General features: G+C 31.6%; 1 protein-coding gene across 2 annotated transcripts; it reads left to right on the top strand.

The window, feature by feature from the left end:
- Positions 1 to 630: 630 nt before the first annotated feature.
- LOC123711429 (putative uncharacterized protein DDB_G0271606) lies at positions 631 to 17,083 on the top strand. Of its 2 annotated transcripts, none has more exons than XM_045664010.1 (2): positions 631 to 718; positions 14,820 to 17,083. In XM_045664010.1, exon 2 carries the CDS (start codon positions 14,838 to 14,840, stop codon positions 16,449 to 16,451), a length of 1,614 nt encoding a protein of 537 aa, XP_045519966.1. In that variant the 5' UTR covers positions 631 to 718; positions 14,820 to 14,837; the 3' UTR covers positions 16,452 to 17,083. The 2 variants fall into 2 exon arrangements, with proteins under 2 accessions (XP_045519966.1, XP_045519965.1); XM_045664009.1 differs by lacking the exon at positions 631 to 718 and adding an exon at positions 7,383 to 7,450.
- The last annotated feature ends 40 nt before the right edge of the window (positions 17,084 to 17,123 follow it).

Genomic DNA, 17,123 nt, shown 5'->3' with positions numbered 1-17,123 from the left:
ACCTAGCTTTCCCATCATGGTTTGCTATTGCTGATAATAGATAACTGCCGTAATCGTGTGGCCAGATTTAAAAGTTATAGTGAACGAACCCGGCATTAGTCCACCAAAACGTAAATAACGCGACATTTCATGTTTTCCATTTTATAAATAGAGTGACGCAAGGAAAAATAATTAGAATGGGAAAATGTAATGAATTTGAAAAACAAATGTTGTTTCATATGTAAGGACCGAATATTAAAAAAAAATATTATATTTTAAGGCAAACACTTTTCAGTATTATTCATATTTCTTTAAATTTGAACCAAAAGGTTATTTATGCATAATGTACCTAATATTTCCCGTGTCTTACAAATATCTCATATATTCTTTATCTTTAAAGTTTATGTTTGGTTTTTATTTTAACGACTACAGTAGCAAAATCGTTACTCAGTACAAGTCAAACTACAGTAGTAACTTTTGTGTCACCCTAAACCGTAACACCTTAATACCTCAGCCATATGAAACTACGGTCTGTTGTAGGAGAATCGTCGTAACTCAGCGGTGAGCGTAAAACAGCATCATGCTACTTGGGCATCTCTATGGGGCCGACCGGGCCATGGGGCACCTCAACAGCGCGGTAGATATGCGCGAAGCAACCTCGCGCAACTACTGTATGTCGCACCCTTCAATGACTACATAGAAAACGTATAAATAGCATTTTCGCTCCTGATTAAGACAGGTAAGTTTTGGTATACTTACTAAAATATGCATGGTAATACAAAATGAAAAATGGTCGTCCCTTCTCTACAATGTAGGTACTACTAGAAAAATTAAGGTGATGTATTTTAATTAACAAATAGATAAAAAAAACTTATTACCTACTTATCTATATGTGTGATGGTAAAAGTGAGGGTGTGTATGTGTAAATGTAAAGAACTCAAGGCGTAAATATTGGTCCTTGTATGTCCGGGCTGCGCGATACAAAACTGAGATCTTTGCATAGTTACATAGGTGATCTAACCGAGCAACTTTATTCGAGAACACTTCGTACATATGTGTAGTATAGCACTTTCATACATTTGACATTATGAAAATGACAAATCACTGACACGTCATAGAAAACCAAGCGGCTTTGTCAACTATTGTATATGTACGTCATTTTAAAAAAAAAGAATCTAAACTTAATTATAAGCTTTAATCATCCTTGTATTAAAATAAATGTTCCTGTAATTTTGCTTATTGAGCATTCCATTTGTCTATAATAAGGCTGTTGACGAGTCTCCATAATTTCAACGTGTAGCTTGGATTCTCAAGACTAATTTTAACAATATCAATGGCAGATTTTGAGTAACTTCTTTTCTTGTTAGAGTTATACCCATATGTGTATAATAATGATAAGCCTTTTTGGTGCGCCCCATATTATATGGAATTTAAAAACATTATAATAAAAAAAAAGTGTAGTTATTCAGTATAAGTATGTGAACCTTTTGAAGCAAAAACTATTTATATCAGGATTGCCAGCTCTTCTATAACAAACTTCATTATAAATTCCTTAAAGTATATATATATATATATATATACAATTTCATTACATTTTTAACTGTTTTCAAAACGCGTGAGTGCATGACTGGGTGAATGAATGAAGTGTGTAACTACATATTAGGTCTCAGAAGCATCTCCAACACTGCGTTAGGTGTGTTCATAAGCCAGTGCTTTAGTCGTATTTTTACATTGTAGACGGTGAGCGGGACGATATTAAGCAGCCTATTTAATTTATTATACACATCATACACATATACATATAGTCTGCTTGCATATTGCGTCCGGCTAAATCTATTTCTTTTTAGAAATAGCCTACTATGATATGGGAGCACTGTGTGCTAATAAAATTACACTTAGGACATACAGCTTCATAACGGAAACTAATTTACTGGGATAATAAATCTCTTCCGATGGGAATCTATATGGCCGGAATAACATCACTTAAAAAAACTATAAAGCTAGAGAAAAACAATTTCGCATTATAGGTGCAATAGTTCATGATCGGTCTGATTCAATTATACGAATTGGAATTAAAATAATAGCACTTCTTTACAAAAACCTTTCACTAAATTTATGACAAAACTATTAATTATATACTACACTGGTATTGTAAATGTTCTACTGAGACGCACACAACTTTGTAAATGTTCAAATAATTTCAAACGAACTTTTTAACGGGACGAACTAAAAAGTATGTTTTTTGGAGCCTTATTAGTTCTCTGGTAATAAAATTGAATGTTGCATGGCAAAGCTACTAATAAAAAATAATGATCGTATCGTAACTGCATATTCTGCCAGTATCGTTTGTCGATTACGAATCCGACTCGCACTGCTCGGCTTTTGGTCTATTCGACCACAGAACCGCATAAAGAAGCTGTTCGGTCTAATACCCGCTGCTGAGTTTCATTATCGGACGTCAAGGCAGAGTACAAAATACCATCGGTATCGCCTCGACGTCCGTCGTTCCACAACTGAGCGTTTTCTAAGGCAGTTTTTGTCACGGACCACCACTATGTAGAACCAGCTGCCCACTGAAGTATTTCCGAACCAATTTAACTTAGGCTCCTTCAAGAAAAGAGCATACCAATTCTTGAAAGGCCCCCAACGCACTTGCGAGCCTTCTGGCAATGTGAGTGTCCATAGGCGGCAGTAACGCTTAACATCAGGTGAGCCTCTTGCCCGTTTGCCTCCTATTAAATTAAACAAAAACTATTGTCATATGAACTTAATCATGAGTAGGAAGAGAACAATAAATGTTGCAATAGGAAAAGTGCTTGCTCCGTATTTAGAACTAAATCAAATATATCTATGTTCGTGTTGTCAGAAACTGACATATACGAATATTTGACAACACTATCGAAATGTTTGTATTAAGGTGATTCGAGATCACAAATAGAATAGTACTGCAGATGATTTTGAAATAAAAATAACAGTGCGTCGTCAGAATAAAAATATGGTTTATAATTACGATAATTACAGATTCTTGTAAGTTTTGTAAGAGACGTTTCTTCATTGGAAATCAGTTCACAATGTTCAATAACTTAAACACGAGTTTCTTGACGTACAACAGATTCTATTATATTAATTTTATTAGATTAGATTTACGACTACGTAAATAAATTAGCTAGCGTTAAGCTTTGGTTGTCCCTATACTTAATTCAAATTGTTTCTGTATTTTTTGATTGATTTAAAAAATATGTATTAACGTTTTTATTGTCTCTAGCTATGTTAAATTTGATTTGATTCAGAGTATTCTCGTCAGCTTCTATCATATTTTTAAAAATTAAATCTAGCGTAATTCCCACATATCTTGTAAGTTCATTGACCAGTCCATGCACCTGCGCTCATTATAGAACAATGTAATCAAAATACAGAGTACAAAATCAATCATCTATTGTTATGAAGAACATAGACAAAGATTTGATGTAACCTCATCGTTGCACATTGTTGTTATACCCTTGACATGTGTACATGGGCAAAAAAAAAAGAAAAATAGGTGTCAAATCTATACATAAAGTTGTTCCTATTTTAAATTTCTCCAAAAATGTTTTTTCGAAGTACAGTTAGTGAGACATAGCGCGTTCAAACAAATTCTTCAACTTTAAATTACATCTGTAAGTAGAACAAATATTCGAGATACACCTAATATCTCGGATTATTCTAAGCAACAGGTTGTGAAATCTGCAAACACAAAGCCGAACCTACAATGTCTACAAGTCGATAGTTCATAGTGAAATTTTTTTAAGTAAACAAAAGTGCGTAAGAATATGTAAATGTAGAGAAAGCGAAATGACGAAATACACATAAGCGGCAAAAACTCGACGCAGAAGGCGTGGCGACAATTTTATCATTTGTCAGGGTGTCACAAAGTATTTAATTCGTGATTCATTGCGTTATGCAATTTATTATTTAATAACATCAAAACACCAATTTTTCATGGTATGCTACTTCAGTAGACTTTACTCACATTAGTGAAATAAAGCATCTTATCAAATGCTAAATTTAAAGAGGGGATCCCAGAGAATTTTATCGCTAACTTAAATGCCCGTTGCAATGGACTGTATGTGCCTTAATGGTAAAAAGAACTGAGTATTGTACCGCAATACAATACAAGAACATTACAAAAAACATCGAAAACGCGCGGCAACAGTTTATGCGGGCCATGCTGCACTCTATTCGAAGCGTCCGTATCGGAACTAGGCGTTCTCTAGAACACACTTTTGGCGGGAAACCTATTTACAACCCATGCAACTGCAACAAAATGTAATTATTTCATTTCTGCATCATTGAACAAAAATTGTTATCGCCCCATATAACGAGTTCAGTGGCCTATGCTTGGGTCATACGAGCCATTTTGTTTTCACGTATTGTGTGGAAAATACGCAATAACTAATCATGACATAATTGCTACATCATCGCCAATAATCTTTAACTTGTAGAAGAACTGTTCGATACCTTTAATGGAAAAGATTCGAGAAATAAATTATCAAAAATAATGTGTGCGTGTGTAAGTTTTTAATTTTAATGAATATACCTTGAATGAACTGATGATATATTATTATATCATTAAGTCACTTTCATAGACATTATTGTTGCAATACTAACCAAAATAACCGAGTGTTATCATAAATAAATACGTAGTTAACCTTTAATTATTTGATTTGTGATTCTTTATTTAAATATTAGAAAGGATGACAATATTTATGGAATAATACAATATTGGAATGACACCTAGGTGAAGCTGTCAGAATAATTAAAAATAAAAAAGAGAGAATTATCGACAAAACATGACTCGATTACTACCTTAAACTAAAGGTTAGGTATGTGTTTTGTGCTTTGACATGATAATAATTAGGTACCTTAATCAGTTTTCGAAACCTTTATTACAAGATCACGAAACCCATCTCGTAATTAAAGCGTCATGTTTGACCCCTGTTAACCCAATCATATTGAGTGACAAACTAGTTGGTCATTGTTCATATTACAAAGGTAACAGGAACTCTCTAATATTTCCAACTGATTAATAGCTTTATATTGCTCACGAAATGACAAATATTATTTCACTAAAATTCAGTAGATACACAATATTAATTATTGTAGAACTTCTGAACTCTTTTTCTCTGTATCTCTGTAGAACTTCGAAGCTTAAAGCTTAGAGTTTTTAAATTTGTAATCTAGCATATTATACAATTATAACGCCGCTTTTAGTAAAGCTAATTAATTTTTTATAATCGTATTATATTTACTTTTAGGCCTTTTTGTCACTTTAATTCAGTAAATAATTTTTTGTAGTAAAGTATTTGAAAAAAATTATGTAAATGTTACTAAACTTCATGTCCCCATAAAGAAAGTTCTGTTTGCCCTGATCTTTCGCCCTTCCATTTCAAGGAATTTTGTGTGAATCTAAAGCCGTTACATCATAAGCAACTATTTGAGCTTCCGCAATCCTTCCTACAGTTTACAAATACTTTGTAGACTAGATGCGTTTTGTATTACGAGAGAAAATAATTTTCATTTCATACACAGTACATATCTTGAATAAGTTTACCTTTTAATATCAACTCGCGGATAAAAATCCAATAAAGCAGGTGAAATATAACTTTGACATTTCACTTCCCAAGATTCATTCACCAGACTCTCAAGTTTATGGAAAAGAAAGTACATAGACCTCTGGGAGAGCAGACCGGTTACTGATTTGACCTTAGCACCGCCTTTGTATACTAGCTATGGTACAATACCAAGTTTATTAAAGCATTGTTAATTTGTAAAACAATGTAACATACTAGTTTCAATTATAATTGTATTATTTAATAATTTCATATGCTTACTTATTCATTATACACTTTTTCTATTAACGTAAAACTATCGAAATAATTAATAACAAAACTTCAATTAAATGTAACATTTTAATTTTTCAATTATTCAATTGTAAAAAAAAAGACTTTTTATTAGGAAATATTTAAAATCAGTTTCCAATGCTTAATTATATTAAAATTCATAAACTAAAATTAACCATAAACCTGTTAATGTAAAACGTTTTGCGTTAATGAAACAGTATAATTATTATTTAATTTTGTATCGAACTTAGCAGAGTGCGTTGAAATCTTTTCTACGTGAAAGTTGTTACTGTCGATAAAGCTTTACATAAAAATTGTAGCTTAGGTCATTGATTTGACCGTTGATTTAGGAAAAAAAAATATAATTTATATAACAATATTTCAGGTGTGATAAAAAGTATTTGAACTGTACTGTACTTGGTCTATTTTTTCATAGCATACACTATATTAACTATACTATCAATTACGACATCCGATTATAAAGTTAACGTTTTTACATTTAGAACAATGTTCTTTTTTTGAAACAGACTTTTGTGAAAAAAAAATTGTAAAATCTAAGACCTTAATCTGTCCTCTTTATTCATTTCCTTTTCCTTTGTTCAAATCCATAAAAAAATATATTTTCATTTAAATGGAGATCTGTTGATGACTCAAACTGCTACAAATCTCTCGAAACATCGTGTTATGTAAAGTAAAATTCGCATTTACGTAAAGAAGTTTTATTTAAACATGCAGTGCTCGCGTAAAACCGTAAACGTAATGAGACAATACAATTATATGTTTTTCCGTAAATAACGATTGATACATACAATGGCATGATAGCGCGCTATGTATTTCAATAGATTCATTCATGTTAAGAAACAGTATCGATCCTAAAGTATTCGTTGCATTGCCCGTGCCAAATGTTATTGACAAGAATTTATAACGTAGCTTTCTCTAGATATTCATTCTAATAAATTCTTAGTAGTCTTGAAATTCGATACTATAATTGAATACATGATACGATTCAAGTGTACATAATCTGTTATAAATAAATTCAAAACGCTAATAAATTCAAATCTAAAAAATTTATTCATATACACATTTAAAATATATTTAGGTTCATTTTACGTAATTTATTAATTAATTAATTTCTTATCTTTCATGTACAAAATTCTTATAAAGTAGTTTTAACTATAAATAATAAAGCCGACATGTATTCGGAAAATTAGTCTTTGTCGACGAAAGACCGACGAAGTATCGATTCAAATGAAACAGGTAGTAAATTTGTGTTTAAATTCGTAAAAAAATACACATTAGTAAAAAACAATAATGTGTTATTGAGTAATCCAAAGTAACTAATTTTCCTATGCACCTGCGTAATTAGGTTAAAAAGTGTATCAAACTATTAAGGGGAATATGTAACATTCCCACAACACTGAAACAGTTAGCCGACATTTATTGAATGGTTTTGTAAACAGTAAATCTGATCTATCAACATCCGTACAATAGCGGGGGTCTGAGATGTTCTTTCCACGCAGTTGACACTGTTACAGCGACGAAGCCGCTAGTGCACTTTGGTGTTGTGAACGACGGCTTACACGATGCGTCTAGTGAGTAAATGTGTTTTAATTAATAATCTATAGTGACTTAGTGTCTATGGTATAACATTAATAATTAATCTGTGGTTTCAAAAATATTATCCTTTAGCGGCGTTCTCAAATACTATTTTTTTCTATTTTTGAAATTTTGAATTTTGAATGTAATGTTAACGAAGATTGTGCTATAACTTTTTTAAAATAAAATGTAAGTCACAATGAAAATGTTAAAAGCTATTCACAAAAGGTGCGCTTTCTCCCATATTACGTAAAGTGCATGCGTGATGCGATCTGGCGTTTACAAGTTGTCGGAAGAGCACTACTATTAAGGATTCAAAAGATGTGCGCTTGTGTTATGACCGTTGCATTAAGAGAAACTATGATGCATATAGAAATGAAAGCTTTCTTTTAATTATGAGTTACGTAAATTTATGTTCTCGAATATTTTTAGGAAATAATGCGGCAATTGCATTGGTACAAAACTTAATTAATCATACTAGGCTCGTATGTTTGAATTTTTATTTGGGAGAAGATTGAAGTGCACGCCCGGCGGAGATTTAGGACATTTTACCACATTATGAACACTTTATATTTCAAGTTAATCTGTTAAAAATCGGCCACTATTTTGTCGTTTAAATGCTTTAGGTAATCGCAGGATCACCCAATGTTTTTATAGTCGTAAGAACTAAAACAAAATTAATTCAGTCATAATGAACAAATACTAATGCTTTTGTCAAGTAATGGCAAAAATCTGAGAGCCACACACGAAAATTGTTGTAATGAAATTACTTGTTATCAATTATGCCTAAGTAAGATAAATAACTTATATACTTTTTATAAAACGGGAAATAATTGGGTATAGTAGTAAAGCTCAACAAACTTTTGCCGCGTGGAACATGTAATTTGTATAAAACTATATTATTATATTAATAGTTTAATGTAGTTTTACATATATACGCTTATAGAACGGATGTGATCGCCTATAGAAAGGGAAATTAATGCGTAATATATACATTAAAGAGCGCTAAATATAAAATATTTACCGGAAGTTTTCAGTAACCTGGCAAGCTCAGTTTTCGATGCGAAAGAGCAATGAGCATGGCAAGTCCAGTATTGTATAAGGCTTCGATGTGAAAGAGTAGAAGAGAGCAAATGGAGAGGATGAGAGACCATAAGAGAAAATACCAGATTGGATTTGAATCCTCATAATCCGTAAACCCAAATAATTACGCCATATGTGTAATTCAAACTTTTAGTAATTAATAACCATATGACGAATTGCATAACGTTATTAGGAATATTAAATTAGGAAATATTTCAATCTTGAACTAAACAGGTTATAAAAACTACTTAGAAGATCTATAAACTATTCATTTATATGGTAAATCGCAAATTTATTCCGTTACGACACTCTCTCGAGGAAGTGGAATAACGAACATGTTAAAACTATCAACAAATTGATGATTACGCAAGAAACTTAGATATGATAAATGTAAGAATGATGATAGAACTCATCTTCAGACGATGAGCATTCGTGTGTTTTATTTATATTAATGGTGTTTATGATAGGTACTGATTATTGTAAGATAGTCATTAAGAGTAATATTATGTATAAAGCCCGTCAAAAACTTCGGTTTATTTTTATTATGGCTGGATTTTAGTGTGTGTTATGCTTATGTAGTGCGTTGAAGAACATATAATTATCGTCAAACTCTTTTATTGTCGAGTAATTATTGCTGCCTTAAAAGGAGGATTGGGCTTAATTAAGCTAATTTCTAATAGTCATCATTACAATAAATTATGCACCCATTACTTGCTAATTCAGTTGTTTTGTCCTTAGCTTAAATTTTACTTGCATCTTCAATTATATTTAATTTTTATTTATTTACGTCATACAGTTTTTTCAACCAGTTGGTTCATGGTTAGTGAAAATTCGAAATTATGTTTTTACTTAGTCACTAGTATCTTTTTAAGCCAGAGTAGGGGGTAGCCCATGAATACATGCAACGCCGAGACGCTTGCGGTGTGTTGAGGGAATGGTACGGTCTTTTCTTGAAGGCTTTTATGTCTGGGTGGTTGGGAAAAGTCTCTACTGGCATTTGCGGGTACTGACGATTTTTATGGCACTATTTAAAGCATCACTAATAGAAAACTACATGATTAACACAACACAAATGCTTTATCAAGCAATATTTATAAAACAAACTTAAAAAGCATTGAATCTAACAAAGCGTGTTTTATATAAAAAATATGTCTATTCGTGAGACAGTGAAAGCAGTTAGATAAATAATTTTGATCATCACATTTCTCACGATATACCGTCCTTAATTTAAACGAATCAACGACTTTGAACAATTAGCGTTTAACTATTGTTAGAAATTATATGTTCTTCCTGAATTCAAACATAGACAACTTATGCCTACATAATCTATTAAACTACTTCTACGTGCAGGCGGTATTCATAGACTACACGGTTTGAATGAATCATAGGCACGTAGGAACATATCCAAGCTCCTTTTGGTTACCCTAAATGTAATATAAATAATTCAAACTCTTTTCGTACGAAACTTCTATAACATAACTAATTTAATAATAACGGTGAACGGGTGCTACTTGTGGTGATTGGTCGTACTTGTATTCGTGTATGCGGTGATGTTAGTTACTTCGACTATGTATTTGCGTGTTGTTCCCACAGCATGTAAGTGCGTGCTCCTGTTTCACCATTCCTCCTGCTGATGTTATATATATATATATATATATATATATATATATCAAAATTCATGTGGAACATGGTGTGTTCGTTGCAGCTCCTTACAAACGTTGTGTAATACAAAAAAAAATTGGCGATTAAAAAGAGTGGCGGAGACTTTATTGCCAGTTCTTTTCTTCCGTTCTACGCCCTTCGTTTGAGAACTGGCAGTATATGTAAAATTAGAAGCATTTAATGTATATTTCTTTTTTATTGACGTTTATTGTATTACCTAAATGAATAAATCATTTTTGACTTTGACTTTAAACAAATATAATTATCGATGATAACAAAACTTCAAGTTAACGTCAAACTTCGGTTAGTAAAATTTTAAATGTAAGTAAATAAAAGCCTTTGCAATAATAGTGTAGATGTCAAATCTGACACTGACTTCGGTACATGCTGAGTGCTTTTTAATGAACTCCCTGATGTTTCTCTTATTTCTATTCTATGTATCTATAGGTATAGAACAAGTATAGCGTACAATAGGTCATCATTTCGAGATTTCTCTATTGACCATTGACAGTTGACAGTAAAATATATAGTCCTTTTATAGAAAGTTACGACATCAAACCTTCCGTCAAGAAGTAGGTTAATTTGGAAGTACTACACACAAAACCACTTCGTCAGTCATAGCTACACACATAATCTCAAAGAATTAACTTTTAATAGATTTTAATGATACTGTATAACGGTTTATAACAATCGTGAGAACTATGTTTAATAGTTTGTTCGCTCTAGGGTATCTTTGCTAATACCAGTAATAATCAACTCGCAAGTGAGAATCTTTATCATTACGTGGAGCCTTTTAAATGATAGGCATAAAAGTAAGGGCACTTTTGACAAAACTGATATATACATATCTAATATGTAGTTGTTCTATCATTGATACTTTAAGTTGCCAAATAGGCTTTAAATTGATGTTTGTTATTTTTATATTATGGCAATAGTTTTAACTTTATGCCAGTTTCAAGTAAAATAAATGGATGTTAATAACATGATTGGTACAGGTGATGATACGGTTTCCGAATATACTTGAAAAAGCTCCACAACATCATAAAACATGCCACCGGCATTTATACTTTGCTCGTGCGCACTGCCCACCCAAGCTAGTAGGGTTTCCTATACACAATTCAAGATTGGACAACTAAAATTAACACATTATAATAATAAGGCCGTCTGAAAAATAACTTCACACATGCCAATGCTTTATATTAATGTTGGTTTATTAATCTATCTTTCTAATGAAGTTGATTACATTTTGAAAGGCAAGGTATTTAGCTTTATAGCCTTTATAGCTTAGCGAGTATTAAGACCATAAGTTTGACACCAAATATAAATAACTTAACTTATTTTTATGTTCTTGTTATGACACTGTAAAAATTAATATGATATATGCATGCCTATTTATATATGGCTGATTGTGCGGATTTTTGGAGTTGATATATCTAATTGTACCAATATCTTGGCAAATAAACGATTTAAAATAAGGTTGATAAGAGATTAGACTTTAAAAAGTTGGCCATTAAAACGATTTTATCTTTTCTTAAACCACGTTTATATTATTGTGGCATTGTAATTTACACGATTAAATGATAGTGATTATTAATTCGTCATGTAGAGCAATAAAAATGTTACACTGTAACGGCGCAATAAGCTGGTGTAATAAAATATAACTTATTAAGCCGAAAACAATGCGTTCAGAAACAAGATTATAGTATTACGGGCTAATGAGATGACGCAAATGCAATGTTTCTAAGCGTATCTAAACTTATAATGAGAGCTTTGTGTTTTGTAGATCATTACCTAATTTGTTTTCTCATCATATAAGAATGGTATCAAGTAGATCTAGCATTCTTTTGTAAATTTAACATGAATCTAAAACGGTACAATACATTTAATTTTTTAGCGTTTTTATTTTATTTTGATATTAATATTTGTATTAAGGGAATGAAGCTTCCCTACATTTGCATAAATCTTGATAAAAAATGATAAATACATTTAACGGACGAGAATTTTTTAATAGTTTTGAACTGCTTTTTCATCATGTTATATTTTGGTATAATAACTTCATATCTATAGATACTAAGATGTAAGTTATATGAGTTAATGTATCCTCTTCTATACATTTTGTTACGTGAAAGCCAAATTATTCGCTCCAAGTGCATATTTAAATTTGGCTTTATTGTTCCTTTCATAAATGCATCATTTTGTAACGGTTTTGATGTCGTTCTGATTTCGCACACATATCATGACCTAAAGAATAAAGAATACTTTTAGATTTTTTCTGCACGATTCACTATTCAAAGTTAAATGTAAAAATAAACATCGGGAGTCGAACCACCTCTCAGTTAGTTGAAGCGACAAGGTAATAACAAAATATTGTATTTATATATGTAAATATTGGCCAACAATAAAGAATGGTATAAATTATTATCTATTTATGAGTACACCAGTAGTCTTCATTACCATATAATGATATTGTATGTATAAGATTTGGCATAGATAAATTAAATAATTCGGAGAAAGCTACGGCCATAATTCATTATTGTAAAGCGTGCTCACTCAAGTATCTACTTAGTTCAAAGTAATGAAATTACGATCTCAATCTTAATAGACATTAATTACAGCCTTTTTAGATACGAACAATCTGATTTTGAAGCCTTTTAACTAAAATTAATAAAGATTTAAAATAATTAATGAATCTGATGACCTCTCGTGTATTACGCACTTCATTGTATAATCATTTACGCAATGACGGAGATTCTATAAAATGTCACCAGTCATCACCATCGGCTCGACCGCAGTGACAAAGATGATTTATGGGAAAAGAATTGCTTCAAATCGATATTTATCAAAACTCTTAATGAATTTAATTGACAACGATTGAAGTATATTTGACCGCGCTAAATTCATAACAATATTCAAAGAGAGATTGTTCGAACACTTATAACTCGAGAATGGCCGGACTGATTTTCATTGTTATTGCAGAAAAATTGTACAAAGTTAAAACAAAAATGCACCATTTTCATCGGTTTACTATGAAACATTAAATCTTCATCCCGTCGATACGTTAAAATTGAAGAACGTATAATCGAATCGACAAGATTGGCCATAATATTCGGATATGGCGTCTGAAAATGTAGAATAATGTCAGTAATCCAACAGGTATGACAAATATATATGTGTACGTTCAGACTCTTATTCCTTTTTATGTTAATTTCTTAATAAAGTCACTACTTTACAGATTAACTGAATTTAGATTCACTAATGTTATATTTATTTTGGATTATTTTAAAAAAATATCCATTAAATTCAGCTAATCTGTAACACGACATTTATTTGGGAGAACGATGTTCGCCGGGTCAGCTAGTAAAGATAAAAAATATATGTACATTTAATTGTATACCATAAATCTGAAATTAACCTAACGCATGCAATTGTGAGAATATTATTTTAGTTTCAACAGCTCTTAGATGAATAAACCCTTTGCTCATCCTATTATATCTTTAAGTTCTATACTCTTCAGTAAAGTATGTAAGATACATAACTAAAGTAATCTTCGTATACTAGTTATTGAAAGAGAAATTTCCTATTGTTGACATTACCATTATGTAATTACGTACCATTGTATACAGATAAATGCCGAAGTCTCTTGTAACTTGTAAGTAATACGTGCATAATGTGACGAATGATTGTGTTCATATGAACTAAGGGACCTTAAACGTATTGCTGAGATGGGGTCAATTTTATTCAAATTGTATTGACATTTTTATGATGACTAAGTTGTGACAATATGCCCGTTAATTGAGCTTTCAAAACTGAGAACTGAGATAACTTTTTGTGTATAGTCATGACTATAATAAGCAAAGAAAAAAATATAATACAATAAAAAATAAAGGATAAACATAAGATTTTGGTTCCACACTACCGCATCGTCTGTCAAAATTCTCAGATTAAATTGCGTAAAAGTGAGATTTCGTAAAATATATATCAAAAGAAGGACAAAATACGTTATTTTAGTTTAACATTAATTTAAACTGTTACTACAATAGTGTGCCAATATTTGCAGCGTACGTATAACAATTATTATTGTCATTCTAATAAGAAAAATAAACATACAGCGTGAATGAAAATTCGGACAAAAATAAATTTGTATTTTTACATAAGACTTTTAGGTGTAGATAATATGTAAAAACTTAGTTGCTGCGTATTTCAAATGTTCTTGGTTTAAAATTTGAATTTAATAACGAAGTTGGGTTATTATTTTTTATGACATTTCTGATATTCTCAATCGGTTGGTATCGATTTTGACACTTGTTTAAAAGTCTGTGATTTTAAGTAGAGAAAGCGTTGGGTCATATTGCTCGGTAATTGAAGCCTTGTCGAATAACTTGAACTGTGTTGGATGCGATCGACTAAGATCACTTGTGACATGTACCACTATGACCTCAATAATATTATTCATACTTATCTTATGTAAGAAGACATACCTAAGTTATGCGGTTTTACATTTTCTATTTAGGCTTTAACTATTTAAATATTATGAATAGCTTTGTTCTATAATGAATAAATATTTATATTTTGTGTCTGTGCTCAATATACAAAATAAAACTATTTTTTTCTTGTTTGCAGATACTATTGTTATCACTGATGCTGGTATTAAGTGCAGCTCAAGAATCTTACACGACCGATGGCTTTAATGATAAATTAAATAGTGTAGAACCAAATCCATCTGTACGGTTGGATCCATATATTCGAAAAGCTTTACTGAAAGCGCTAAGCGATCTTGAAGAGAGCGGAAGAGCATCAGACCCAGAATCGACAGATGCTTCATCTACAAGTTCTGAAACTCTGAGCACAAGTGAAAATAACTTTAGACAACGGAAGCCAAAAGAAAATATACAGATTCACTCATTTGTCGTAAACGGCCAAGAAGCTTTTAGAAATAACACAAATGCCTCACCGACATTGTTAGACAGCAAGATATCTATACTGAGCACAACAGTAGGCAATGTAGAAAACTATATAACTGCAACACTTCCAACACAAACACCTTTCAAAGAGATATTTCAAGCCAAAGAGTCGGGAGTAAATGTTCAGCAAATCAGAAGCCTCACATCAAAATCAAGTTTTGGAAGCAGCCAAGCAAACAAAATAAGCACATCAAAACCACGCTTGATATCAACAACTTCAACCACCTCCACAACAACAACTACAACGACTACGCCCAAACCGACTCATGATAAGGATGGTACAAATATTGAAGAGGTAGATAAACGCGACGTTCAAGTCTATCAGGCCCCACTCGTCGCAGCTTTTACAGTTCATCAAGACGCGCATGGCATTCCCAAAAAAGTTATTCCTATATATCAACAAACAACAAATCAGGATGTCCTGAAATCCTTAGATTCAAATCCTCAACAAGATGTATCAAATAGCAACGGAATCCCTAAAATCTCCCAATCAGACTACATCTCACAGCAACTAACTTTACAAAAGCAACTCGAAGAAAAACAAAGATTTTTAGAAGAACAGCTCAGACTATTACAGATACAGCAGATACAACAAGAACAGTTATTACGTAAACAACAATTTCTTCTTCAGCAAAAAGAAGCGCAAAGACAACAACTTCTTCAATTTGAGCAGGAGCAATTCAAAAGGCAACAAGTGGAACAGCAAAATGCACAACAGAAAAATGTACAGCAACTTTTAAATCCAACAGGAATTCAGCCTACTTCACAAATAACTATTCAACCAAGTGTAGCCATATCAAGTAATACGTTAGCTAATCAAGCATTACCTAACAAAGAGGCTATAGATTTTCTCATTCATCTACGCAGCCAACAATCGGAACAATTTCCTTTGCAAAACAATCACCTTCCTCAAGGAATAAGCAGTTTCTTACAACCAAACCAAAACTTTGCTCAGAATCAAAATTTTAATCAAGGGAAACAGGGAAATCGCGTCTTTCGACATGAAAGCGGTGTAGGTAATTTCGGAATCAATAATCCAAACTACAATAGATTCAATACATTCAGTCCGGTTCATACAAATGGATTCTTCCCAATAAATCAGCAGAACCAATTTAGTCCAGATGCTGAATTAAAACAATTATTAGTCCAAACTGGTTTGAATGGTAGAGCGCACGAAGACTTAAATATTGTAACTAAAGTTTTATCTCTAAATCACGGTGTACCAGTAAATATATCGAACCGGTTAAATTTTGATAGTAGACGACATGTACGACCGTTTCAAACGCAATGAATGTATGAATGAGATACGCGAGCGTTAGAGGGGCAAAATACAAAAAAATATTTGACTACTATCTAGGTTGTAAATAATATAAACATATTTTACCTCAGAATTCCTAGATTTTAGAAAGATAGTGGATTTAGGCTTGACCGACTTCAAGTTCGAATGAAAAAAATATTTAGAATCTGGTATTACCGAAAATATATTACACCTCACCTATAAATTACTTATATTTAATTATTACAGCGAATGAAAAATGAATGAATTTATTTTCTGCTTAAGTAAACTCTTGTAATTTTAGTATTAGTTGTAAGGCGTAGGGTACAGAAATGTTATCGATTAATAAAAAAATAGAGACAAATGGAGACTAAAAAAAGCCCGTTAAACATTTACAAAGGTCTGTTACCTATTTTTATAATCTCTAATGTAGTATTATATTTTATGATTATTATGTAAAGACAAAATGAGTCGTCTGCGCTGTATTGAAGATTATTTTTAAGATAGTCTAAAAATTGCTACATACTACTTAATCATAATATTTATTTTATACTTAAGAATGAATTTGTCATTTGCCATAGGTTGATTATTTTTTACAATTCAAAATAAAGCTAATGAAACTTACATAAAAGCATTTAAAAACAGCGGCCGACATATGTTTTGCATTATGTAACATACAAATATTCT

The sequence above is a fragment of the Pieris brassicae genome, chromosome 6 (genome assembly GCF_905147105.1).
Source record: "Pieris brassicae chromosome 6, ilPieBrab1.1, whole genome shotgun sequence".
NCBI lineage: Eukaryota > Metazoa > Arthropoda > Insecta > Lepidoptera > Pieridae > Pieris > Pieris brassicae.
The sequence above is the reverse complement of the archived record's forward strand: the minus strand, read 5'-3'. Positions and strand labels throughout refer to the sequence as shown.